At 42.9% G+C, this 26,799-nt stretch overlaps 1 protein-coding gene across 3 annotated transcripts in view; it reads right to left on the bottom strand.

Moving 5' to 3' along the window:
• GLRA1 (glycine receptor alpha 1) overlaps nucleotides 1-26,799 on the bottom strand; it is a 390,673-nt gene that overhangs the window by 88,155 nt on the left and 275,719 nt on the right. For all 3 annotated transcript variants that reach the window (XM_086931266.1, XM_086931265.1, XM_086931267.1), the window contains exon 3: nucleotides 3,195-3,262. In XM_086931266.1, coding sequence (XP_086787392.1) covers nucleotides 3,195-3,262 — 68 coding nt within the window. The remainder of the gene's footprint in view (nucleotides 1-3,194; nucleotides 3,263-26,799) is intronic.

Genomic DNA, 26,799 nt, shown 5'->3' with positions numbered 1-26,799 from the left:
GTAAAAGTGAGGCAGTGAAATGTACAAGATTTCACTGCGTCACTTCTAGGACGCCACTGCGCCAAAACATTACGCCTGCTTGAAGCTTGAGAAAAGGCCTCAAAATGCATTGGTGGAGTTGCGTCGTGCTTGGGACACGACTCCAGCAATGCGAGCGTTTTGTCCCAACAGTTGTATCAGTATTTCTGATGTATCTGTCAATCCTTGCGCGGTGCGCCGTATTGTAAATATGGCGCATCCATGGTGGCACAAGGGTTTCTCTGTGTGGCGCAGGGAAAGTGGCGCATCTCTACTGATGTGTCACTTTCTTGTAAATCTGCCACCCAGTTTGCAATAGCTGCGGTGTTCCACATGCCACGGGTGGGAATCAGACATTTGAGAGGAATGCTTCCTGTCTCCTTCATAGATTCTTGTTATTTGAACCCCCTATTCAGTCTCTGATTCCACAGACATCCCGTTTTGAGCCTGGGTCCTAACGTTCTTGTCCATGAAAGACCTTTTCAGTGTGATGATCAACTCTGCTTGCATTTAGATGATTTGGGGGCTTTACTCTCCCCCGAGGCATATCGCTCTTTTCTTGCTTGTTGGTATATTTCTGTGAAGCTCTTCTTTCTTTATCCTGAAGTCTGTATTGATTTCATATTCAAAAGAGAATTTGGTTTCTGGCGTTTCACTGTAATTCTTCCACAGCTGAGGAGCGGGTGATACACCTTTTAAATCTTTGGACCGTGTGTATTTGTTTGTCATCTAAGCTAATGTTCGACCCTTAGATTTTTTTATGTTTGTGATGTTTGTGTAGAGGCACAGTAATAAAAAGTTGACTGTGGGGACTTTCAACAAGTGGGAGCATCAGACGATTATCACGGCCTATGAAAACTGAGCAGTGTCCCTCATGGAAGAGTAATACCAAAAAAGGGTCTGGGTCTTAAGCAGCAAGGCTGAGCATAATTGAAAACCAACCAAGAAACAATTGCCAATACTGCTACAGATTACTATACTGAATCAATAATGATATAAGAACTGAACATCACTATACCATAAAGCTCATGAGTTGCTTTTAGTTTTATACTCTTGTCTCATTTTTTTAGAAAAAACGTTGTCAATTTTTACATATAAATATTACATTTCAAAAACAAGCCCACAAATTCCCTGTACAAAATACCATATAATCCAACACCATCACATCAGGCATTCTTCTTCAAACATACTGCATTCATAACCATACCTTATAATACAACATATACAATAAACCAAACAATTAATTTGATATAACGAGGACGTTTTTCCTATAAAGAACAAATATATACATTTAAATACAATTACAACATTCCAATGAACTTTATCCAATTTGTATAGATCCTTCTATTCTGCGTGCGGATTGAGAAATGCTGAATTGTATGTCAGGCGTCCTTGAATTGAGCCAATTGTAGAAGAGTTGTAATTGATCCTCACCTCCAGTCCAAACCATACAAATATCGTCAATAAACCTTAGCCAGGTCGAAATATGCTCTGAAAATGGGTTGTTTTTATACACAAATGTCTCCTCATACATGGACATAAACAGTACGGCCAATTCTGGGGCAAAGGGACACCCCATTGCCACGCCCTTGATTTGAAAAAAGAAATCATTGTCAAAAGAAAAATAATTCTTCGTTTACAAGCGCGGCATTTCCGCACGTTTATTTACCACTTGTCTGTTTCAAAAAAACTCCGCCCTTATGCCAGCCTTTTTCATTTATAGATGCTGGGCAACTGGTGATTGAACAAATCTATTTACCTATTTTTTCATTATCGCACTGCCCTATGGCTCCATGTAAGTGTTTGCATATCTTACAGTTGCAGTCCATTCCACCGTTCATTTAATACAGGAAAGCCACTGAAACATGACGGTTTTCTTTCTTCTTCTCTCTTCTGTTTTGTTTATTTTCATTTTATAGAAATCCCCGTTTTCAACTGGTGCTATTAGCGGGCTTTCGCCCAATTGATTTCAAGCTAAGGTAAGCTGATGCTGGCTCTCATCCTGGCCGAACCTTGGCATTGTTAAATAGAAGGTCATTTTCTGATTAGTTTCCTTTCTTTTTGTTTTTTTAGTGAAGTTTGGGTCCTGATGAGACCCCCCATAATCCGAGGGGTTTGAAACGCGTAGACCTCATGATAAACCAAACCATATTTTTGTGCACTAAGGGTTATTTTTTATAGCAACAGGATCTATGCAAATTGGATAAAGTTCATTGGAATGTTGTAAATGTATTTAAATGTATATATTTGTTCTTTGTAGGAAAAACTTCCTCGTTATATCAAATTAATTGTTTGGTTTATTGTATATGTTGTATTATAAGGTATGGTTATGAATGCTGTATGTTTGAAGAAGAATGCCTGATGTGATGGTGTTGGATTATATGGTATTTTGTACAGGGAATTTGTGGGCTTGTTTTTGAAATGTAATATTTATATGTAAACATTCACAAAGGTTTTTCTAAAAAAAATGAGACAAGTGTATAAAATTAAAAGCAACTCATGAGCTTTATGGTATAGTGATGGTCAGTTCTTATATCATTATTGATTCAGTATAGTAATCTGTAGCAGTATTGGCAATTGTTTCTTGGTTGGTCCTCATGGAAGAGAGTAGGGCCATTCCTTGTGAGGCAGAGATTGTATAGGTTTAAGTTTGTTAGTGTCTCTTGGTAACAGTGCCTTCTCTCACACCTCACATGTTCAAGCCATTGACAGCAACTTTTAATCAAGAGTAACAAAGATCTTTAAAGCTCAAATGTTAAGCAACCACACTATCCCATAGGTTGTAAAGACCATAACGATCTGTGCCCATGACTGCGGCACTTTTTCTCACTCTTTCACAATCTTAAAGGAAAACATGTCACACTGCAGAGCTGGTACTCAAATTACGCCAATTAAAAAACCCTGACTACGGAGCCATACCCAGACTTCACGTACCCTAGAACAAGAGCTAACGCTCCCCCAAGTGCGGAATATGACATTTATCAAGTTTTAAAGTAGTAGACAGTTTAATCCTGATCCTAAAAATCCCATCAAAAGAAAAATGCCAAGGAGAGGAGGAGGAGGTAGTAAGGTGGGGAAGGAATGTTGGTCAACACAGTTTTTTGGGATTAAGTCCTCTACCAAGACCAAGTCCTTTACTTGCTCCTGGAGCTGACGCCAGTACTGGCTGTACTCACCATGGTGGTTTCTGCAATTGAGCCGAAGCTGTTGATGAAAATATTACAGCTGACATTCACTGCTGGACCTGTGTAAGAGAAGAGAGGATTAGTGATATATAAAACACAGTCCAAGTAATTTAGGGCAAGCGACTGCGGAGAGGGAGTATGGGGTAGCGAGGGCTGCAACTTGTGAGTAGTGGGTTCTTTTCCCACATAGTAACTCTCAGCAGTAGTATCTGTTATCTCCAAACACCTGTGGATATATTGTGGATGCACAAAAGGCCTTGAAACAACCGCCATACTCAAGCCACATGCAGAGCAGGTTATTACAGATACCCAGATTACCAGAAGCACACAGACAGTCACAGTGCAGGTGGAGACATCTGACACTGAACAGACCTCCAGGGGGACCGGCAGAGAGCTAGAACACAAACCCAAGCAGGCTGTGATCTGGCCTCCACAGGCAGCCACAAACCAGGCACACTCGCACAGCAGCAGACTGCATCAGCAGGCATTCAACATCAGTCACAGAGCAGGCATTCACAGGCACTTACAGAAAGCATGCAGGCAGTCACAGCACTGGTCACCATAGGTAATTATGAACCACATCTACCCAAGCAATCATCAAACAGGCAAAAAACTGCCACAGAGCAATCCTTCATAGACAGACACAGTGGATTTTCACATTAGTTGTCACAAAGTAGGGCTTTACAGAGCAAGCTTCCACAGGCAGTCAGGGAGGGTTTAGCGCACAGGCAATCACACGGAAGACATCACCCAATAGACAATCTGACTGGCAAGCAACTTGTATAAATAGCCATTAACAGACGAAAGATACAAGAAACATTATTGAGAAGGCCCCTGCAAGCGACAAGAAAGGAATTGCAAAAAGTCAGTCACGGTGCGGTGTTCATGTGGAAAAAACAATAGTATCACACTGACTGTCATACAACAAGCATGACCAGGAAGCAACAACAATAACAATAGTAATACCAACAATAATAATAATAGTAATAATAATAATAATAATAATAACAACAACAATAACAACAATATTAAAAGTAGTAATAATAATAATAACAATAATAGTAGTAGTAATAATAATAACAATCAACAACAACAACAATAATAATAGTATAAGTAATAACCTCTTGGGTGCTCATGACGGCTCCACGCAGTCATGAGTCATGGCAGGCATGTGCTCATGACGGCGTGGAGCCGTCATACCGCTGCTGCTCTGCCCATGCGGCACTAATTCCCCACCTGTGCGGGCAAATTAATGAGAGGGTGGGGTCATGACGGCACCACGCTGTCATGAGCACACGCTGCCCGTGACTCATGACGGTGTGGAGCCGTCACGAGCACTGAAGTGGCCCACTCCCACCCCCTAGCCCCCCTGTGCCGGAATTTGTGGCGCAGGAAAGGGGTTAATAACACTCAACAACAAAATCAATAATATTAATAATTTGTGTTCATGATTTTTTATTACCGCAGACTATACCTTTACAATAAATCTGAAGTTAATGGTTTTTTTGTAGACTGTTTTTAGCTAGTAATCTTAAAATAATGTTATTCGGGAGGTCAGTAGAACAGTAGATACCACATTACCACAGACTCCCTTGATATGTTCGATCAATAGAGATGAAAACACTCCAAAAGAATCCGCAGTCTAATGTGTTTTTATATCTGATAAATAATATTTTATGAGCATCGTGAAATGTGACACAGTTTACACCATAGCTGTCTGATTCCAGGACTTGTCAATCACAGAGAAAAGGTGCTCAAAGGGGATGTCGAAGAAGCCTTTCTTCTGCAACAGCCCTCACTCCCCTTTATCTATGAAGCCGATTAAGAGGCTCATTCTCTCACATCCTGTCCTCCAGTAGCGGCTCCTCCGCTAAGGCGGGGGAGCATCGCCCCACTGCTCCTTGATCACTGCAAAATAAAAATAAAATGATAACAACAAGAAGTTATTATCAATATATTTTTCTTAGCAGGACTCCGACTCCAGCCAGGTTGGACGGGGCAGGGCTGGGCTGGGCTCCCCACGTCAGAGGGAGCAGGAGTGGTTTACACCCTCCTTAAGTGCGCATGACGGCTTGGGCGGTCCTCTGGGGCCGTCCAAACAGAGATGCTTACTTGGCATGTTGCCCACTGGGCTATGTTGCACAGCCCAGTGGAGAACATCCCAGCCTCCCAGTTACTGACTAGCCTTTTCGGCCACTCAGATCAATCACAACGCTGCTCCTGCAGCCTCATGATTGGTTGGTAGAGTCCAAGAGACTGGGTGCTTCCGGTGCCCTGCAAGGACTACGGGAGAGATGTGCAGCGGCGGCTGCACATCTCTCCCGTAGAAGGTAAGTCATTTCTTTTTTTTATCATGCCTCCGCCCTCCTGCCCCCAAGACCGTACAGAGGCAGCCACCACTGCTGTCCTCTGATTAACCAACAAGACGTGACTTCATCCATCATCATTCCTTTTTTCGGATATTGATATTTTTAGTAACACATTACAGAGCACATCCATAACCAGCCCATGCACAAAGCAGAAAATGATTAACACAACTGCTGTGAAATACTCATTTTCTAAAATGATATAATCAATACATTTGCAGAGAATTACAACAGCAATGGCAGGACAGCGTACATGAAGCTGACATTTGCACACATTTAAAAAAACTGAAAGCTTACGGCATAACATTTAGTTTACCCTTTTGTGTGATTTAAATCACACAATGGATTCCCTCCCGGGTGATAGTACGCTGTACAAAATCTTCAAAACATAACGTAATGGAACATGCATACTGACAAGGTCACTTTCAGACAAAGTAGTGCTTAATTTGGCAAAATAATACTTGTACATATATATCAAAAGTTATGTCTTCAATTACTTCATATTTATTTGTTGTGACTTTCCTGTAGCAGAAGATGTATCACAGTAGGAAACTAATGGCAATCTTAGCTCTACTTTATTAGAATGCTTTGTGACAGAAAATTCCCCTGCATGGTGGCAGATGTGAACCCCGAACCCTGAGTGCCCTATCTGCAGGGATATCTTGACCCTTCGTACTGATTTTTAGGCATGGGCAAACACGGATCATAGCGTTGTTGTAATTTGCCCTTGTGCTTACTTTTCACAAGAGGTGGAGGATTTTCAGGATTGCCGGAAAGACCTATGTCTTAAATGAACTAGGCTCTTTGGTGATTTATTTGTAAATCTCAAAAAAGTACGAAACATGATAAGCTTTATATACAATGACTTTAGATTTGTTTGTTATGATTTTCCTGCAGCAGAATATGTTTCACAGTATGAGACTAAGGACAATCTTTAGCTGTTGTTTTTGATAGAACATGTTGGGATATAAAAGTCATCTGCATGGTGACGGATAGTTTGAAAATGCAAGTTTCCAGACTTTGGTCCTGATTATGAGGAGGGTGAATGATGGTGGAGTAGGTACTGCACCTGGTAAAAGCCTACACTATAGAATGTTTACTGGAGGCTATCAACAGCTCCTATTTCAAGTTTATCCACTACACCGCAAAGTCCTGGAATTGCATACCAAAGGAACTCAGAGTAATTGAACAGGAGGGGCAGTTTAAAAAGGCTTTAACCCCTTCGCTGTGGGGGTTAATCCCCTGCGGTGCTGGGGGGGGGGGGGGGGGGGGGGGAGGAGGGCGCGCACAGCACCCGCATGCTCATGACGAGCTGAGCTCGTCACAGGTGTATTGCCTCCCATGGAACGCTCAGCACAGCGGGGGAATTCTCCCCGCACCTGAGCGTTCCAGGGGCCATGACGAGCTGAGCCGTTAGGAGTGACAGATGAGCTATATAAGACCCACTCTTCATTTCATAAATGGGGCATAACATGGAATTGCAGTTTGACCTGCTGAGATGTATTCGGAATTTTTGGGGGAGGTGTATTATGACTACATATCTCAAAATGTTGACATGCTGTAACATAGTGGTACATTCCTCAATAGAGGAATGCAAGTGCCATGTATGATGTTTACTGAAGCACAAAGAGTACACAATCTCTTTATTTCCATAGTGCCTATAAAGGAGGGCCCCATGTCTTTAAAGTCCCCATGATGGAGCCAGGCATTTGCTTGATCTGCTTCTGGGCATATCTCAGCAATGATAGATTGATAAAACAGTGAAAGAAGATTATTTCTAAACCGTAGTTAATGTTTTAGGTGAGGAAGACTTTCGATTTAAAATGAGGTAACTGTGCAGTGGATTATGGACTTCTGACTTTCTTTTTTACATTAATGTATGTGATTTATGAGAACATTATTTTCTATAGGCATGTATAGGAGCAAGCAGACTTGGCGTTTTCTAGATTTGCAATGCAACGAGGAGCTGAATGTAGGCAATGCAATAAAAACAGAAAGTATCAAAAGAAAACAAGTGAAATTATCAGCATCACATTCGCCAAATGTATGGTTTTTGTTTTCATGTAGAATGCTAAATCTCATGAAGTGACTATTTTTAGAAAATAGTTTGCATGTAAACTACATCACAGTGCTACTTGTATTCCGTTTTCAGAGGTATCAGATGTTCCACATCACAAGACATTCAGGGATATAAAGATCATCTGAATGTTAGCATTGAATCTACATATGTCTTGAAATAGATGCTGCACAAGTAATCTTATGTTTTTAGATAATTACGATGGCCACTTGAAGTCTAGACGAGTCTGAGAGATGATCTCAAGTGTCTCTGTTTTCCTTCTTTGATCCAATTTCCATTTCCCCGGCTCTACTGGCATCTAGCATACGGCAACCGTGATGGGACGGTAGTGGATTTGTTAAAGTGTGGAAGCAAACACTACTTCTCTCTGGATCTGAGCTACAAGATATGTGTTTTCCGACACTGTCTTGATGGTTCCATCTTCCTTGAAGCATAGGAGTGTTTCTATTTTTCTCCTTCTAAATGTGTTCCCTTGTAAGGTTATATCTCTGAAGCTTCCTTCTTTCTTCCCTCATTTTGCAAGGCTTCCTCTATCTCCATTTATTTTATGTGAAATGGCACAACCCCTAAACAAGGATGACTCGTGGTTGTCATGGGAACCTAGTGCTGGTGCATCTGCATTACTAGTTCACAGTCTCTCTGGAGTATATATACTCTTTGAATAACTAATCTATCCATGAGCTCTGTTACTTTTAATTGTCCAATTTACAAGGTTGCTTCACTGCATCCGCATTCATTGCATCCGCATTCCACATTCATGTCCGTCACCGTATGCACTTTTATTTGTGCTATCAGTTCCATTTTGAGTGTTTTAAAGATTTGACTAAACATTATCTCAAAGCAAGATTTCTGATAGTGCTCAGATCCGTGCTGTTGTGCTGCAAATTCAGGCCATTTCCTACATCAGGGAAGTTCTACGAACCACCTAGCACTCTTGAAGGCGGGATGCTCTATAGGTGTTTACACGGGATGCTGGGGATTAGGTCTGGTATGGGTCTATCAGCTGAGACAAACAGAAGTGGTTTGAAGTCTGAGACGTATACAAGTCTTTAGCTGAACTATTCACAAATAAGGAACATTCTGAAGTCTTGAATGCTGAGCAATCTACAGGCCTTTAGCTGAACTATTCACAAATTATTTCTGCAGAATTAGGGCCACGTTTTTCAGCACAAGAGCTGATTTTAATTCTGGAATTCTGGAATCAAAAACAGAGCTGTAGTTCTGTGACCATAGATGATAGTTGAATAGGAATAAGTGTCCAGGTACCCCAGGAAATCTCTCTTGGTTGTCAAGGGGGTTGTAAGTCTGTCTAACACCATCCAAAAAGTATGTTTGTAAGACTGGCCCAGAATTGACCCATAAGCCTTAAATAGAACTTGCAATAGGGTTAACAAGTTTAGTATTTGGTGGTGCAGGGAACCACTTGTTGCTGGGACTCTGCACAGCACATCGGGATGGGTTTGCACCTAAGCTCATGGTTATTTTAATGGCACCCAGCTCCAAAGTTGTTGAGGGTTAATGCCCATACAGGAAGGATGATAGGTGGAACCAGGGTAGTAAAATGGGGCTCTTCCTGCTAACACAATGTTCATTCAAAGCTTCTGGGACAGTAATCCTTCCAGAGAGATGCACTGTCCTCTGGGTCCATTTAACTGCACTTTGCTGTTGCGATATAGCTTGCCACCCTCTCTGGTTAGGATTGTCTTGAAGATTCTATACACTGCACCTTAGGTTGCCTTGAACTCACTTGGGGTCTCCATTTGGGCAGCACCTTTAGAAATCCATCAGCAAACAGTAGAGTGGCAAATGCAAAACGTCATACTGCTTCTCGATTTAGGAGATCCATTCAGTCCATATCTCACCGCCCAAGAATGACCATAGATTCAGAGACATTTCGTTTCTAAAAGTCTTCAAAAGGCTGGAGTGAATTGTTGATGGCAGTTTGGTCAGCTACCCTCTCCCAACCAGGTGGAATACCCTCTTCCACATAAAGCAACCAGGCTGGCTGTGTCTTTTCAGGCTTCCTGTCACAATAACAGATGAGAGGTTGGGTCTTCTTTGTAAATTGCAGATCCAAGCCAGGTATGAGAAACACATCATATAATTCAATTGCTTCTGTTTCAGATTTTGTTCACACACATTCATGGGGAAGTTGAATGGTCCTGGGTTGTCTATGGGCAGTGGAGCATGATGAAGCACGGGGCGGGCAGATTTACTAAGAAGTGCTTTTCCCTGGGACCAGGAGTTATGTTGGCAGCCTGAGCCACAAGAGATATCCAATTGCAACAAATTTCGTGATAGGGTGGGTCAGGGGGAGGGGGGGGATACTTCCTTCTCTCCTTTACAGATTAGCAACATAGTATCTCTGTTCTTCTCTTTCACTATGCCACTCTCAAATACGCGTACACACATGCACACAAAGTGGCCCATAATTATACATCAATCAGCTCCACAACACTGAAGTTTATGGTGAAATGGTGGCCCCATTACTAGGGTGTTGAGCCACACCATGAACCCAAGGAGGGAGAAGTGTGGCGCTGCGTCCATGGCGACTGACGCTGGACGCGATCCCCGGCGCCGGCGACAGATTAGCCCATCACTATGTGACTCTAGGCAATAGCTTGCTTACTCTTCCTGACGACCCCCAGCGCCTAGAGACCCTTACAGGTGATTGTTTGCGCTTTACAAATGTGGATTATTAAGGACGAGATTCAGTTCCAGAAAATATCATAATGTAAGTATGGGTCAATATGTGGAGGGCCCCCTTGCTTAAGGGGGTCCCATTTTGTGGTCTGAGTCACCATCAGCATTTTACTGGGCCTCTTCTCACGAGCATCGCAGTTGACCTAGTCTCCCCTTTTATTATAGGCCACATGGATAGGCCACAATCAAACTGCTGGGATTAGAGGCGGCAAGCCTCATGCAGAAGGGCGGGCAGATGGTGCAAGCAGCTTCCTCCCTTCACTCTGCACGAACAATACTGAGGCTGGCTAAGTAGCCTGGCACTGCCAGCGCTCGTTTCTGTGTGTCTTTTCCTCCCTCATGTTTTCACTGCATATTGCATTTTTAATCCCGTCTATTTATACACGTTATGTAAGGCAGGCGAATCTCCCCCTAAGCACTGGCGTCATTAAATGAAGTGACCACGAGGGTGAGTCACCAAAAGGAGGCCGCGCAGCACGAGCCAGAGAAATGTCTCTGTCTTTACTGAAGGATGTGGCGGAGGCCAGCACCCGTCGGATTGGTTTAAAAACAAATGTCTCTTTTGCACATGATCGCTCAGGCGCGTGGGATCAATATTCACTGCCATAGCACAGCCTTCGCGAGCTGGGGACAGGGTTATTGACTGGCGGAGTTTATTATAGACAACACTATGGTCTCTGCGTGCGGGTGTGGGGCTCAGCAGCAGAAGCAGCAAAGCTTCAAGCTTCGAAGGGCCTAACACGACGCGCTCCTGCAGCGCCTGTGGTGCAGGGTGGCCCAGCCCTCCAGGGGGCCCGTAAAGCTTCAGTGGGGGCCAATGGATACCCGTGAGATATTGGAGACTCGCTCGGGGCCTCTCTTCACATTCTGCAACTGTTCGGCAGAATTGGCCATGACGCAACCATTTTTAAACAGAAGGGATTATTTACAAGCCCCTTGCGCCACACTGACGTCACTTTTCCTATGTTAAAAATGACGTAGAAGTGGCGCAAGGGGCTTGTAAATCTGCCCCTCTAGATTGTTCACTCATTCGAACCCTTGCTCTAACAATGGCGCCCCATTCCGGATTTTCTTCTCTACTTTATATTTTGTATAAAGAAAGCGTGGTTCGATTTATTCTCTACAAGAATTTCATGCTTTATGGTGACTTTTCTCTGCTGTATAAAAGTGTAAAAAATGGCAATAAGTAATTAAGGTATAGCTGAAGATAAAGGAAGACCAACATTTTCCCCTCTCGCTCCTAGAAGAAGGGGGCAGGAGAGACGGATGCGAAGGTCGCTTTCACAGAATCCCTCATGGCTCGCACGTGAAAAATCCATCGGCGCGTTCCGCTCCCAGCTCTAACCCATTAAAGAAGCCACGCGCTAACTGTGGTCAGGCCGAAGTTAATAGCACCGCCTGAGAGAGCCTGCCGGGCTGCGGCTCGCACTCCAGAATCCATTGGCTACTGATTTATGTGTGGGAGAGGAGCGTCGGCAAGCGCCCCCCCTGGACAAACCGCAGTTCATTAAAAAAATCTAAAATTAAATTATCTTTGACAAAGAATGGCAATCTGGCTGCTGCTGGAGGCGCCTGATAGGGAACTTTCATTAAATATTAAAATCTCATTTTATTGTCTCAGCTTTGGGCTCTGGTTGCTGGATTAAAAAATCTCTCTTCTGCCCAGAAGCCTTTTTTCCAACATTTTGGTCATTTGTGGAATTTTCCAGTCTCTCAAGAGTCTCATGCAAGGATAGCGCCTCCCTTTTAGACAACAAACGAGGGAAGAATTTTGGAATGCCCGTGGTAGAGCCTTCGAATGAAAAGGAGTCCAATCTGATCACGGGAAAGTTAGGGATGATCGGTGCTAGATTGTGCATCAGGTTAAAGGTCATTTCTCAGTTGGATTTGAGATAGATTATGTGGTGGTATTTACATCAGGTAAGACTAGAGACAGTGCTGGATCTTATTGACAGTGAATATGGAGTTAAATGTTATAAAATCCATGGATAGGGAGAGGTCTGGCGGAGTGGCTAGAGCTGCTGACTCCGGAGCGCGGGGCTCACTGTTCGATCCCTGCGCCGGAGGCAGCTCAGCACCATGTGACTCTAGCTCACTTAGTCTCCCCGAAGGCCCCTCAGTACCTTGAGACTCGTAGGGGTGATTAGTTTGTGCTTTACAAATATTGGATTTAGTTTCTTTTTAACTGTTACTATAATCATGACCTATCACTGAAGATATCAATGCAGAATTGTGAACTTCATCAGGGGCTGAATTCTTGAGGTGATTTAGTAGTACAATTGAGCACATTCTAAAACTGTGGAACTATGCATGGCTAAATCCTTGATTCGCGCAAGGAATATACTGGTGCTGATCAGGGTTCACCTTGTAAGCTGATTTCACGAAGGAGGATAACATTCTGTAACTGATTGGTATAAGTTCTTATGCTCATCAAGGGTGAAGTAATGAACTATTCAGATGTAAATTCTGGACTTTGCTGTGACTAAATCCTTGAGTGGAAAAGTGGTTAAACACTTGTGATGATTGAGGATAAATGAAAAAGTTCTTGAGGTCTACATTATGGAAGTCACAATCATCAGTGCTACCTACTGCATCAAATTAAGCTCAGACTCTCCTGGGACTCAAGAGGAAGTTCAGCAGCAGATCGGATGTGCATTGACCACTGGCGACTTCTTAGGCAGATCGAAGGAAAATTCCACTGCGGCAAAGGCAGTGCACAAAGGCTCAGTACCCTATTTGATCAGAAGTAGGTAAAGTAGCAGCCCAAGAGTAAAGTCTGTGAGACATTATGTGCTAAAGTTGCAGTATGTTTGGAATAAATTCTGCAGTACATGAAGGGTACATATTCAAACCGTTACAAAGATTAATTCTTGGTCACAATATGGTCAGATTCCTCCTCATCACACACAGATTCTTTACCAGGCTTGTGTTGCTTTTCTCTGAATACCCACACATTGTATATCAGATCACAAATAAAATCCACTGCTAATCTGGGGCCAGTTTTTTGTCTGATTTATAGTTGCTTGGGAGGATGAAACTGTCCCTTTGAAGTTGGTGGTTGATTGACGGTCAGAGGGAGGTGCCATTGAACATTAAGAATTGATCCGCCAGCAGGTCGTGGATTGATTACAAATGCTAATTTCCCTGAGGTCCTACAACATACTAGTATGATATATCTTGCAGAAGAAAATGCTGTATTTTATTTGTGTGTCTTTGTTACTTGAATACTTAGACTGAGTGAAAAGTAGTCGTTTTATTAATAAATAAGCAACTACTCCAATAAAGGTACATTCTGATAAGTATTCTTCAGAAATACAAATAATTTAGGATGTATTTTTTAAGAAATGCTAGTTTACTTTTTATTTTGCGTTTTATTTGTTTTTCCTTGTGGGTACCTTGCAATGCATCGCATTTTAAAGGAGGCTAATGCTGTTATATTAGAGTGGAAATCCTCTGCTGTCAGCCATACACAATGAGTTCATAACCAAGTCATAGAGAAAGCTCTAGGTGCTCAATACATTTTTCAAAAAATATATAGGCCCACATTTACCAAGGTTTTGCCTCAATGGATTTTCCCAGATTTACCATTAGTGGTAGACCTCGGAATGTGTCAAAATACTACGCCTCCACAGATGGGGTGTAACGAGGAGAAATATCTTTATTAATCCTGATTATTTCCAATTTCTATGTGTGCTGCATTGTGCATCACACACAGAAAGAGGAAAATACCTGTTTAAGGGAATTACTTTTTTCTTTTTTGATAAAGCCCGCCATGAAAATTGTTGTATTTTCAAGCTCTCTCCCTCTCCCTTGTGTGCCCTACCCAGGGTCCATATTTCTCTCTTGTTTACCTTTCCCATTGCCTCTACCCTTCGTGTTGTTCTCCCTCACCCCCACTCTGTGTGTGCTTCTCCCCCAGGTTGATCACTCGCATCTGTTGCTCCCTCCCTTGTGTGCCACTTGCTCTCTTGAGTGCTTCTCCCCCTCCCCACCATTTTGATTTTCCCTTGATGCTGTACAGCATCATGTAAAGCCATCAGCAATGGTGATAGGTCCCAGTGGCAAGACCTGGTGTCTTTGCCAAGGCTTGTTTGAATTTATAGATAAAACTGCATTTGCATGTACGTTGCAGTTCCTCTCCTCCCGACTGCACAAAATCACCTTTCCAGAATGCACTCTCTCTTACTTTATTAAACAGTTAAAGACACTAAAAGCCTAGGGCAGCTTCACTAGTACATATCAAGCTCATGGGATCCCCAGTGAGCACACATTTACCCCTTTTCTGCAGTCAGCAGTCACGTTTTTATTCAGGATTCACTAACACCCCCTTCACTCTCTTCACCTGTCCGTGGCCACCCTGCATAGTCCACATAGCTGGTAAAAACCTCAATTTTTTTATTTCGACAGGCAATAACATCGAGTCCAAAATTTCACAGGTACAGAATATCGAAATCAAGAATATGATGGACCAGAATATCGACCTGCAGGTAAGAAATATAGTTTTTGTTAATATTGAAGTTAGTTATATCGATAGCAAAATATCGATTTTACTAATATCGATATTAATATTAGTGTTATGTATTTTATTTTATGTTTATTTTCATAAGTTTTGTTAATTATTGAACTAGTTTTAAAATACATGTATTACGTTTTTGAAGTTAGATATAATTTATTTAAGTAAAATATGCGTTTTAGTACTATAGCGGGTTGTTTATTATTGAAGTCTGTTGTGAGGTTATAGGGTAGTAGGGTGGGAAGTAATTTAATTGTAATTAAGTAAATATGTTTTTAGTGGTGAATATAGATAATTAAATTATTTTTATTCAATTATTAATTGGTAATACCTTTTTACAAAGTATTTAATTGTTTTACATTATTGTTTATTAATTATTAATTGGTATTTTATTTATTCATAATTTATTGTTATCAATCAATAATTTATTGTTAATTCATTATTAATTGCTAAATGTTTTTTTAATAATTATTGTTTTTTGGTTTTTAAATATAACAATGTATTTATTTTTTATTGTTTGTTAAGACATTTTTAATACTTATTTTTTACTTGTATTTATTTTAATTGTTAATTAATTCTTAATTGGTAATTATTTTAAATAATTATTTATTGGTATTGTTAATTAATTTGTTGTAATTTAATAATTAAATTGTTATTTTAAAAAAATGATCATTTTAATTATTAGTAAGTTGTGTTGACCCCTATGCTATCCAACACTTTCCCTACTGTTGCATCCTTTGGAGTTGGAATAGTAATTTTGTACCCCTACGCTATCCAACACTTTCCCTGCTGTTGCACCCTCTGGAGTTGGAATAGTAATTTTAACCCCCACGCTATCCAACACTTTCCCTACTGTTGCATCCTCTGGAGTTGGAATAGTAATTTTAACCCCTAGGCTATCCAATGCTTTCCCTACTGTTGCACTCTCTGGAGTTGGAATAGTAATTTTAACCCCTACGCTATCCAACGCTTTCCCTACTGTTGCACTCTCTGGAGTTGGAATAGTAATTTTAACCCCTACGCTATCCAACGCTTTCCCTACTGTTGCACCCTCTGGAGTTGGAATAGTAATTTTAACCCCTACGCTATCCAACGCTTTCCCTACTGTTGCACCCTCTGGAGTTGGAATAGTAATTATTACCCCTAAGCCATCCAACTCTTTCCCTACTTTTGCACCCTCTGGAGTTGGAATAGTAATTTTAACCTCTACGCTATCCAACACTTTCCCTACTGTTGCACCCTCTGGAGTTGGAATAGTAATTTAATCCCTACGCTATCCAACACTTTCCCTACTGTTGCACCCTCTGGAGTTGGAATAGTAATTTTAACCTCTACGCTATCCAACACTTTCCCTACTGTTGCACCCTCTGGAGTTGGAATAGTAATTTAATCCCTACGCTATCCAACACTTTCCCTACTCTTGCATCCTCTGGGGTTGGAATAGTATATTTCACCACTACGCTATCCAATATTTATTGTTTTAGTTAATGTAGTGTATTATTTATTTAAAATACATTTTTTAAATTTGTTAAATATAGTTTTGATATCTGTATTTATAGTATTGTTGTATGTGTATGTATGTATTTATAATTTATAAATTATTTTTTAAGTTATTAGAGTAATTAATCTATATAAAAAAAACGAAAGTATGTCTGTCTGTCTGTTTGTCCGTTATGCATTACTAGACCATTCATCCGATCGCCATGAAACTTTGGGAAGTTGTTGAGTACAGTCCCGCGAAGGTTTCTGTAAAAAAAAATATAAAAAAATAGAACCCCCAGGGCCCTCATAATCTTTAGAATACTGAAATGGACAGCAAATTTACGAGCATCGTCGACAGTTATGACCCCCAAATGGAAATCGATTGGTCAATCTACATCAGAAGCACGAAAGAAAAAGGCATTACGAGATTCAGAAACAGACGAGCAACGGGAAGCAAGATTAGAAGCTGTTCGAATACAAACTGCTCAAGCCCGTAATGCTGTTCGAATACAAACTGCTCAAGCCCGTAATTCTCAAACGAACGAGCAAAGAGAATCAAGATTGGAAGCCAATCGAGTACGTACTGCTAAAGCTCGTTCTTCTCAAACGAACAAGCAACGAGAATAAATATTGGAAACAGATCGATTACGCACTGCTCAAGCCCGCTCGAAGGAAACAGGAGAGCAACCAGAATCAAGATTGGAAAACGATCAATTACGCACTGCTAAAGCCCACTCGAATGAAACAGGAGAGCAACCAGAATCAAGATTGGAAGCCAATCGAGGACGCACTGCTCAAGCCACACTTAGAAATGTTTTAAAAAATAAAATGAATACGTTTCAATAACAATGACACAATGTAAATTTAATGTTATCATAACGAGTTTCCTTGAATTTCCTTGCTTCTGAGATCGCAGTAACGCGCGACGGGTAAGCTAGTTGTAAATATTATTAAGTAAGTATACATATATTATATTTTATATGTATATGATTCTTTTTTTTACATTATGGGGGATTCCGATTCGGTAAACCAATCGTACAGCCAAATCAAATCCATAGCCCTTTCCGTACGACTCGTACAATTCCGTCAGAATCGCGTAGTACGATTCTTTTGAAATATATATGACCGAATTGTTGCAAACCGTACGAAAAGCAAGGGAAAATCCATACGACACAAACCTTCACAGTGAACCGTACGAATCGGAAACATGCTATACGACCCGACAAGTACGATCCGGACCGGGGAATGAGAACGGGATTCATACGGAAAACGTTGCGTTTGAGCGATTCGTATGAAGAGCCTCACAATCACATATGCAGCGTACCCCTGCAATCATGGGGAGTATGCACCATACCCCCTCAATCATGAGGTGTATGCACCGTACCCCTGCAATCATGGGGTGTACGCACCGGATCCGAGGGGGGGTCTGTTTCGTACGCAGTTCGAGCCGAAATCTGCTTTTCAAGACGTTTTGAGCTCTTGTAGAAAAAGAGTCGTACGGAGTGTTGACGAGACGAATCGTACTTCCTGGGTCGGAAAATGCTGCTTCGATCCATACGGACGTCGCGTACTGCGTGTTCCGAATGCGATTCGTACAGATTTTTAAGTCGTATGGTCTTTCGTACGATTCGTACGGAGATCTGCTTTGGGTCCGAATCGTACTTCATCGTACGTATGGGAACGTTTAAGGGTACGATTCGTATGGGAAATATGCTCCGTACAGCTATTTGTAAGGGATTTTACCGAATCGGAATCGGCCCCTATATGTATTACTTATAATTTTACAAATATTTTTAACTATGCTTATATTAATTCTATGTATTATTGATTTAATTTTATATTATTTTTAAATATATAAAAAACCAATATTTTTTACAACGATATTTTTTACAATATTATTTTTTTATATTTTTGGTACTTACCTTAATGTAGATAGAACTTCGATATTTTTGATGTCGATATTCCACTTCCGATATTTTTGGCGTCAATATTTTCGACGTCAATATTCTGTCAGTGATTCCACATAGGTTGTTCCTGCCTCCTTCGTTGGTTGTTGTTTGTTTTGGGAGGGTGAACCCTGGTTCCTCACCAGCCTGTGTCCCCAGTGCCCTTTTCATTTATCTCTCCTCTGCCTCTCTGAAATCCGAATTTCTCACCCCTGAAACAGGTCACAGGCAAAAGACAAACGTACAGATATTTTTTCTAAAGAAACACCACCTTTTTGCAAATGATTTCTCTATGCAGAAGCGTGTTTTGGAATTCTTCTCCAGGCCCTTCCCCTGAGTGCCTCCTTCCACTTCACCGATAAGCATATCACAGACAAAACGCAAGACGTGATTTCAAAACTGAGATTTGAGGGGCTTTACAAGAAAATCCCTGGTGTTAAATTCAATGCGGCAATAATTGAGAATATCCAAGTCAGATTGCTCCAAGAAAAAATCTTCACACAAGTGGGAGGAATGTATCCAATGGTGTGGGTTTCATACCTAATGAGTTACACTGTGCAGAAAGGTGCGGGCTCAGGGAGTCAGGTCAAGACCCAATACTTAAAAACCTATGAGTAATTTTGTGCTTCCTAATGTACAACACACACGTTGGGGTTGTGCTACAAGAAGTACATGTCACGCCCAATGTATGTGCCTTGGCCCAAAGGTATTAAACAACACTCTGCACCAAAGTGTGGATCTCATATCGAGTGAGTGTGACTGTTATGCAAAATGTGTAACTACTTCTAAATGTGTGAGACTTTGCACCAAGGTTTGGTACTGACATATGATGAGTTAGGTTATTCGTCCAAAAGGGACACTTGCACTGTGAGAGAATAACTGAAACACTCAAGGAGTGAAACTGTATTCCAAGGTGTGTGACCCACAACTAATGTGAGAAGCTGTGCAGCAAATGAGTTGGCTTTGCTTTATAAGTGAAACTTACAATACCCGAGGCTGTACTGTAAGAAGTGAGAACACACCCAATGCACATTCTTTAAGAACTGCAAAACAGACCCAGTTAGCGAGTCTGTACTTTTTCTCCTCTCCTACCTCACTGTCCCTGGCGCACCCCCCAAAAAATCTCTCCATCCCAGAGGTGGCCAATCGTTATTGGTGCTCGGGTCCTCCGTCACACTCCTCCTCCCCCCTTTTTCAAAGCATGATGAGCTTCTATCAGGCTGATGAAATGGTCAGCCTGACAGACACTCACCACGTCAGGGCCAGGCAGGCAGGTGCTTAACATGAGCTAATGTGCCTGTGCCTGGTAGCCTAAGACAAGTTTTTCTTGACTGAAAATCTCATGGCCCTGTGGACCATAACATCGCCAGCCCGGCAAAACCCAGTGGAAATCCTCCCCTAGGAGGAGTGGGGTGTCACTTATAGAGTCAACCCTTCATGCTTCAGAAATATGCCCTGAAGTGCCCTGGGCTGACTGCCTTTCAGTAATGCCTCATACCACCCTTCTCTAACTTTTCACAGAGTGTGGGGAATCAGCAAGACTCTTTGACCCCACCCCACTCTGTGGTGCGTTAGGATGGTCCTCCTCTCGTTGAGTGCGATAGTGCAAACAGAATGAATGGGTGTGAATGTGAGAGCAAGTGTGTGCTTATCAATGGATGTGTGTGACCATGTGTGTGCATGTGTTTATAATTGTGCTAGTCAATCAACGGGTGTGAGTGTGTATGGTTGTGAATGGGTGGAAGTGAGTGTGCACGTGTGAAACCAGCCCACTTCTCTTGCAAGTAACAAGCCACTACTGTTCCATCCTCCTGTCTGCTCTCCTCTGGTGTATGCTGTGCTTCTCAGGGCTTACTTGTGGTCTGAGGCAGCTTTATTAGCCCATATTCTGCACTCTCTCTGTTCATAGTATTTCCCTTTCTGTCCTATGTTCTCTCCACTGGTGCATGCTTCTATTTTTCTTTGTTCTCCCTTGCCATTCATATGTACTGCATGAGCTTCCGCTCACTTAGTTGATGCCCACTGCAGGCATCCAGAAGCAAAACTATACAGCACCAGAAATGGATTGAGTAAGACAATTGGCGGTCTCCAAGGAGGCCGCTTATTCAGTGTGCACCATAAAACTCCTGTTTCTGATAAAGACTTCTAACCGCATATTCTACACCTTGTGAATTTTTCCAGGTACTAGACTGGATCCGGAAACATTGGTACGAATTACCATGCATGTCATCAGGTGGCATAATGCGGCTCCACGCCAGGTCCATCCAACCCTGTACATGAGCTGGGTCCACTATAAATTTGCCACCTCTGCACGCTGAACTTTCCAATCCTGTCTCTCGTGACAGAGATTTTTTCCTCAAATTTCCTCAGTGTGCAGACAACGTCAACCCTAAAACAGCAGGGTTAAACTTGTATTATGTCTGTATCAGCAGATGTCAGTGATGGACACCCCAGACGCCTGCCTATGGTACCTCAGTTCCAAACACGACTTGGCGTAGTGCTCATACTATGCAAAAATTAACAAAAAGGCCATCCTTGACCGGGAAACCAAACTAGCAGTTGTTGAACTTTGGAGGTAAAAAAAGCACTCACAGACGAAGTCAAAGGCCTGACAGTCCCACTCAAAATCGAGGGAGTGGACCTATTGTCATTCCAAAAGCAGCTTCAGTGATTGGCCATCTTCAAGGTCACAGGCCTCAGGTCACTTGAGTAAGTCCCACAAGAAGCACAAGACATCAAAGCATGGGTCTCCCACCACTAGGAGTCACACAATGCCTATATGTAAGAAATTAGGCTACTGGTTGAGGGGCAGCAACCACGGTCCTTGTCTGGGTGAGACACAAGCACACCCTAAATTAAGCTGTGCTCAACCCTCTGTTAGCTTGGCACAGAGCAGTCAGGCTTAACATTGAAGGAATGTGTTAAGTATTTCTGCAGCACTCCAAACAGTAATAAAGTGAAAACGCAACATACAAAAAAGTCCCTTAGCAATTTAGTTAACTATGATAAAACTCAATACATAAAGCAAAACCAAAAAAAAAAAAAACAATCAGTAGAACCAGAGATGTAGAATTTTAAAGATTTAGGTGAAAATAGTGCCAAAAAGCCCATATCACCACTCGCGGCTATCTGGTTGCGCGAGACCGGGAGAAAGTCACAAGTTCAGGCCGACCACGATAGAGCACGGGTCGGATACACGGACCAGGTTAGTCCCGCTGAAAAGTTACCTTCTCAGTCCAATGCAAAAAGCCCAGTCCATGGTGGAGGTATAGGTGTTGCTGTAGTGTAAAGATTCTGCATCCTCACAAATGGTCAGGCCGTTTTTTTGGGGTGGCGCTCCATGCGAGCAGTCAATACTGTTGCACAAAGGGTCAGGCTGACAGACCCTTGTGTTGGCACGCTGTGCAAGTGTCAAGTTCTGGTGCCAAGGGGGGGTTGGCAGTCTTGAAGAGACCAAATATTTCAATTCAGCCTCTCTGAGGTCGCACACATGGCCCAGAACCTGCTGGGCACCACTTAGGGGTCTGGGGCTTACTCAGCTGGATCGGGGTGCTGGTGCAGGAGGTTGGGAGACTATTATGTCTCTGCAACTCCAAACAGGAGGCCAACAGACTCGCCTTTGGAGTCACTCTGGAAGTCCTGGGTTCACGTGCAGGTCTAAATCCCCCTGACTCAGACAGGAGGGCAGCAGGGCAGCAATTTAGTAAGGCAGCAGTCCAGCAAGGCATTAGCCCAGCATGGCAGCAGTCAGCAGAGTGGCAGTCCTTTCCGCAGCACAGCAGCCCTTCTTCCTGGCAGAGTCTCCACATGTCTAGAACTGTACTGAAGAGTTGGTATAGGAGGTCGAATATTTATATCTGGTGCCTCCTTTGAAGTTGGGAAGCTTCTAGAGGTTTTCCTTTGAAGTCCACTGGTTTCCTGTCTCCCCTGCCCCGACCCCAGAACAGCTGCAGGAGATATGCTGTCGTTTATGTGAAGGCAGGACACAACCTTTTCATATGTAAGTGAGGCTGTGCCTAACTTTCCCCGACCCATCATGCCAGTGATAGCCCATCCAGGCACACCTAAGCTCTCTATTATGTGTGGCTGTCTAGGAGGAATACTCAGTGACAAACTGCCAACCACACGCAGTCATGGGACCCAGAGACAGGTTGCATGCACTAAATGGCTAAGGTAGAAAAATTTCAACTTTCTAAAAATGGCGTTATAAAAATGTAGCAAAAAATCTGACTACACCATAAAAAAGGATTCTTCATTACAATTCCAAAGACACGAAACATAAACTGTTTACCTGTTTCCATTTGAAAGATACAGTTTATTAAATGTAATAAGGTAACTCCAATGTTATCCTATTAGAGAAGCAGGCCTTGCAGGAATGAAAAACAATTTCAAGAGCTTTTCATTACCAGGTCATTTACATATCCCTCCCTCTTTTTAATTATACTGCACCCTGCCCCCTTGGTTGCCCAGAGCCTATCCTAGGGGTGACTTACATGTCTTAAAAAGTAAGGTTTGGGCCTGGGAAAAAGTTTACTTTGTTGATATTAGGGAGTGGTAAGTGTTTGGTTTGGTCACTTGCTCCCTAAAGACCCTTCTGTATTGTAATGATAAAAGATTTAATTGGCCAGATCGAAATGGCAGTTTAAAACTGCACACCAGACTGCAATGGCAGGCCTGAGGCATGTTTAGAGGGCTACTTAAGTGAGTGGCACAATTAGTGCTGCAGGCCCACTAGTAGTATTTAATTTAGAGGCCCTTGGTACATGTAGTACCACTTTACTAAGGATTTATAAGTACATTGAATATGCCAATAGGGTGTAAGTCATTTCTACCATGCTTACGCGAGAAAGCACACGCACTTTAGCACTTGTGAGCAGTGATAAAGTGCACAGAGTCCTAAGGCCATAAAAAAAGTTGAGTGTAGAGGCAAAAGGTTTGCGGGCGATCCTGCAGAGTGCATCAGCACAACAGTCTAATACTAATGAGGAAGGAATGCTGATGCTATCCCTGCTTCAGTCCCACCATGAACAGGCAGTTATGCCACAGTAGATCCAACACTGAAAGGCCGCCAACCCATGAGGTCAAAACTATCCTCCTTACAGAAGTCCTGACCCTCCCCAATCTACTCAGTAGCTTCTGCTTCTCCTTAACGAGGCCTTTACTGATGTGCTGGTGGTCATCTTGTCTAAACCAGAATGTTGCCCTCCAGGATCTAGGCAGGAGGTGAGGCAGCATAGACCGCTTCCGGGGATACAGACTTCCTCTTGCAGTATGCCACTCTTCTTGTACAAGCATCAATGTAAATGTAAATGTAAATGTATGTAAATGTAAATGTAAATGAGCAGCTTGAGCTCGAATGCATTGCCTACCACCCTGCCTGACAGGGAATCAATAAGAATGGAGATATTCGCTAAACGGATGTTCTCAATTGCTAGCCACACCCTCAGTTTGGTAAACACTACATGCCTTCTTAGCAGATATTTGTACATATTATGAAACAAAGTTGTGGATTTCTTGCCAATGATCTCAGACGATGGCTGTCAAACCTTACAAAAGTTTATCTTGGATGGACTGGAAGCAGCAAAATAATCTATCAACTTTGGTATGGATATTACTGAATGACTGGGAAGAGCAATCAGCACCTGCATGGTGTTTAGGTGCGATGCCTGGATTTGCTCTACTGGCTTTTCTGCAGATGCACAACAATCTCTTATGGACATGCCATTTGACAGCTCAAGACTGTTTGGAGTGAAGGTGGACTCTGCCCCTGAAAGGTTTTACCAGAGCAAGGCCACTGTCCACTCCCTGGGTGGAGCTCACCCAGCTCGGGGTTCCCTGAGTAGCAGTGCCTCTTTCATGGCTTCAGTCGGGGCAACGTGCAGAGGCAAAGACAATACCCAACTCAGCAGCAACAGGCCTCCCCTTTTCCAAAATCAAAGCTTGGGTTTGGGCCAATAGTGTCCAGGCTCCCAGGGGCAACAAGTTCCTGGCCAAGGGGGTAATACAGAGGGTCCCGGCATCAGAACTTAGGACTTGTTGTTACTCCTATTACTTTCTGGTGCTGAAAAAGGATGGAGGCCTCCACCCAATCCTAGATCTACACCCAATTTCTTTCTCCTGGAAGGACAACTGCAAAATGCTCACCCTGGCCCCAAGTTCTGTCTGCCCTAGATTCAGGATGCATATTTCCACATCCCTGTCCTGCAAGATGTTACCTGCAGTTTCAGGTAGACCAAATGCACTTTCAGTTCACTAAGCTCCCTTTTGGCCTTACCAGTGCGCCTAGGGATTTCAGAAAGGTGATGGTGGTGGTTGTAGCCTATCTGCAGAGGTTGGGAATCACATTTTAAATATCTCAATGACTGGCTGCTGAAGGTGGACTCTCACCTTAAACAGTCGTAAACCACCACCAGACAACTGGTGACCTATTGATATCATTCGGGTGGCAAAGTCACACCTGACTCCTTCACAACAGCTCTTCTTCACTGGAGCCATCCTGGATACAATGCGGTTCTGATACGGCCATTCTGGCTACAATTCTGTTCCAAGCCATTCCTCCGCCTTAAAGAGTCCAGGACATTAGGGCTATGATTCTGAAGTTTACACCTGCAGCATGGGTATCAGTGAGGTCAGCTCTGAGGTTTCTTGGCCTCTTGACTCCGGTATCCTGCTAGTGAACCATGCCAGGTGGCACTTTTGGCTTGGCTCTGCAGTGGGATCTGTGGGATCAGCACCATGCAATCTGTCAGATTATGTTCAGGAGTCAAAAGAGACTGCAAACAAACTGCAGTGGTGGCTGCTCAACTACATTTGGACCTGCGGCAGACACCTCTCCCTACCCCCCAGAATGGTTGTGATGGATGCATTGTTACTGGGTTGTGGAGGTCACCTGTGAGAGGTGAAGATCAGTGGGCTCTGATCTCTGGTGAAAGCTTGCATGCACAACAATTTGTTGAAGTTGCAAATGATTTGCTTGGCACTGAAGGCATTCCTTCCAACCATCAAGGGTGAACGGGTGCAGGTGCTCACAGACAACCTTGCTGCCATGTGGTACTGCAACAAACAGGGCAAAGTGGGTTTATGGGCCCTGTGCCAGGAGGCTCTTCATCTCTGGAAGTGGCTAAACACTCAGAGGGTTATTTCAAGCCCATTGTGCTGGCGGTACGCCACTTTTTTTGATGCACAGGCAGCGCAACGGGCTTGCCCATATTTACAAGGTTACCTAAAGTCACCCTGCATGACTTTTTATGGCCTTGCAAATATGGGCCCCTTTCATGCATTACTCTGTGTGAAAGGGATGCTGCTGTGGGTGTTCCCATGGAACTTGACACATTTTCAGATTTACAACATTTTGTAATCCAGGAATACGTCAGAATCCTACGCCTCCTGAGGGGGAGGTGTAGGAATGGCGCAACATAGACAAATACTTTTATTTCTCCCCGTTTTTTCCTCTTTCTATATGTGTTGCATTCTGCAGCACATATAGAAAGAGGAGAATGCCATGAATGATTGTTTTTTGTGCAGGAAGGTGTCCCTTACTGCACAAAAGCAATTATCCCTGCAATGCAGGCACCCTTGCACCATGGTACAAGGATGCCTGCACTGGTACATGGCAGCAAATTGTGCACTAGCACTGGGGAAAGTACAGGGATGTGTTTTATTGTTAATACAACTCATCCCTGTGCTTTGCAAATGACAAAGCACAGCACAGCTAAATGGCTTGCGGCACCGTTCTGTGTAATTTTCTTGTAGTTGAGGCCCTCAAGGCAAATCCCTGATTGCACAAAAACGGCCAGGATCTTTAAACACTAGGGCAGACAAATATAGTCCCTGTTGTCTAGTGGATCGCCAATGGAAGTTACAGTTGAAGGTGGCTCTTGGCATCTACCAGAAACAATGTCATTGTGGGCTTCATCATTCAAGGCAACTCTTTTCTGTTTGATGTGAAGCGGCGAGCCCAGCCGCGATGGATGCCCCGCCGCTGTTGTGGACCTTGGTAACGCCATTGTGCGTTTGCTGTGGGGACGAGGTGCTGCCTTTGAGAACTGACTACAATGACATCGTGTTTTGCACAGCACAGAACAGCCACTCACTTGGGATTTTACTCATTTTTACTGTATGAGCCTTCGCTTAACTCACTTGAGGAATACAGGCGTTGAACTAGCAGTAAAAGGATGCTGCAGGAGCAGCCACGCCCACTGGGGAGGGTACTGTATTAATTCAGCGCTTATGGACAGCATGGGCTCATTCCAAAAGTCAGCCTGTGATGAAGGGCAGGAGCCCGAAACGCGTCGGCATATTGACTTTAAAAGACTGTGCTGCTGGCGGTGCAATTTCCGTGTTACAGTTTTCATTAAAGAGATGCAGAAAAAATCTCCCGTGTGGGCTCCATCATTCGAGGCAACTCTTTTCTGTTTGATATATATATTTATATATATTTATATTTATTATCTACTGGTTGATAGCCAGTAAGTAAATATTGTTAGGATCATTGTTAGACGTGGCATCA

The sequence above is a fragment of the Lissotriton vulgaris genome, chromosome 7 (genome assembly GCF_964263255.1).
Source record: "Lissotriton vulgaris chromosome 7, aLisVul1.2, whole genome shotgun sequence".
NCBI classification, from domain to species: Eukaryota; Metazoa; Chordata; class Amphibia; order Caudata; family Salamandridae; genus Lissotriton; species Lissotriton vulgaris.
Note: the sequence above shows the minus strand (reverse complement) of the source record. Positions and strands in the feature narration are given on the sequence as shown.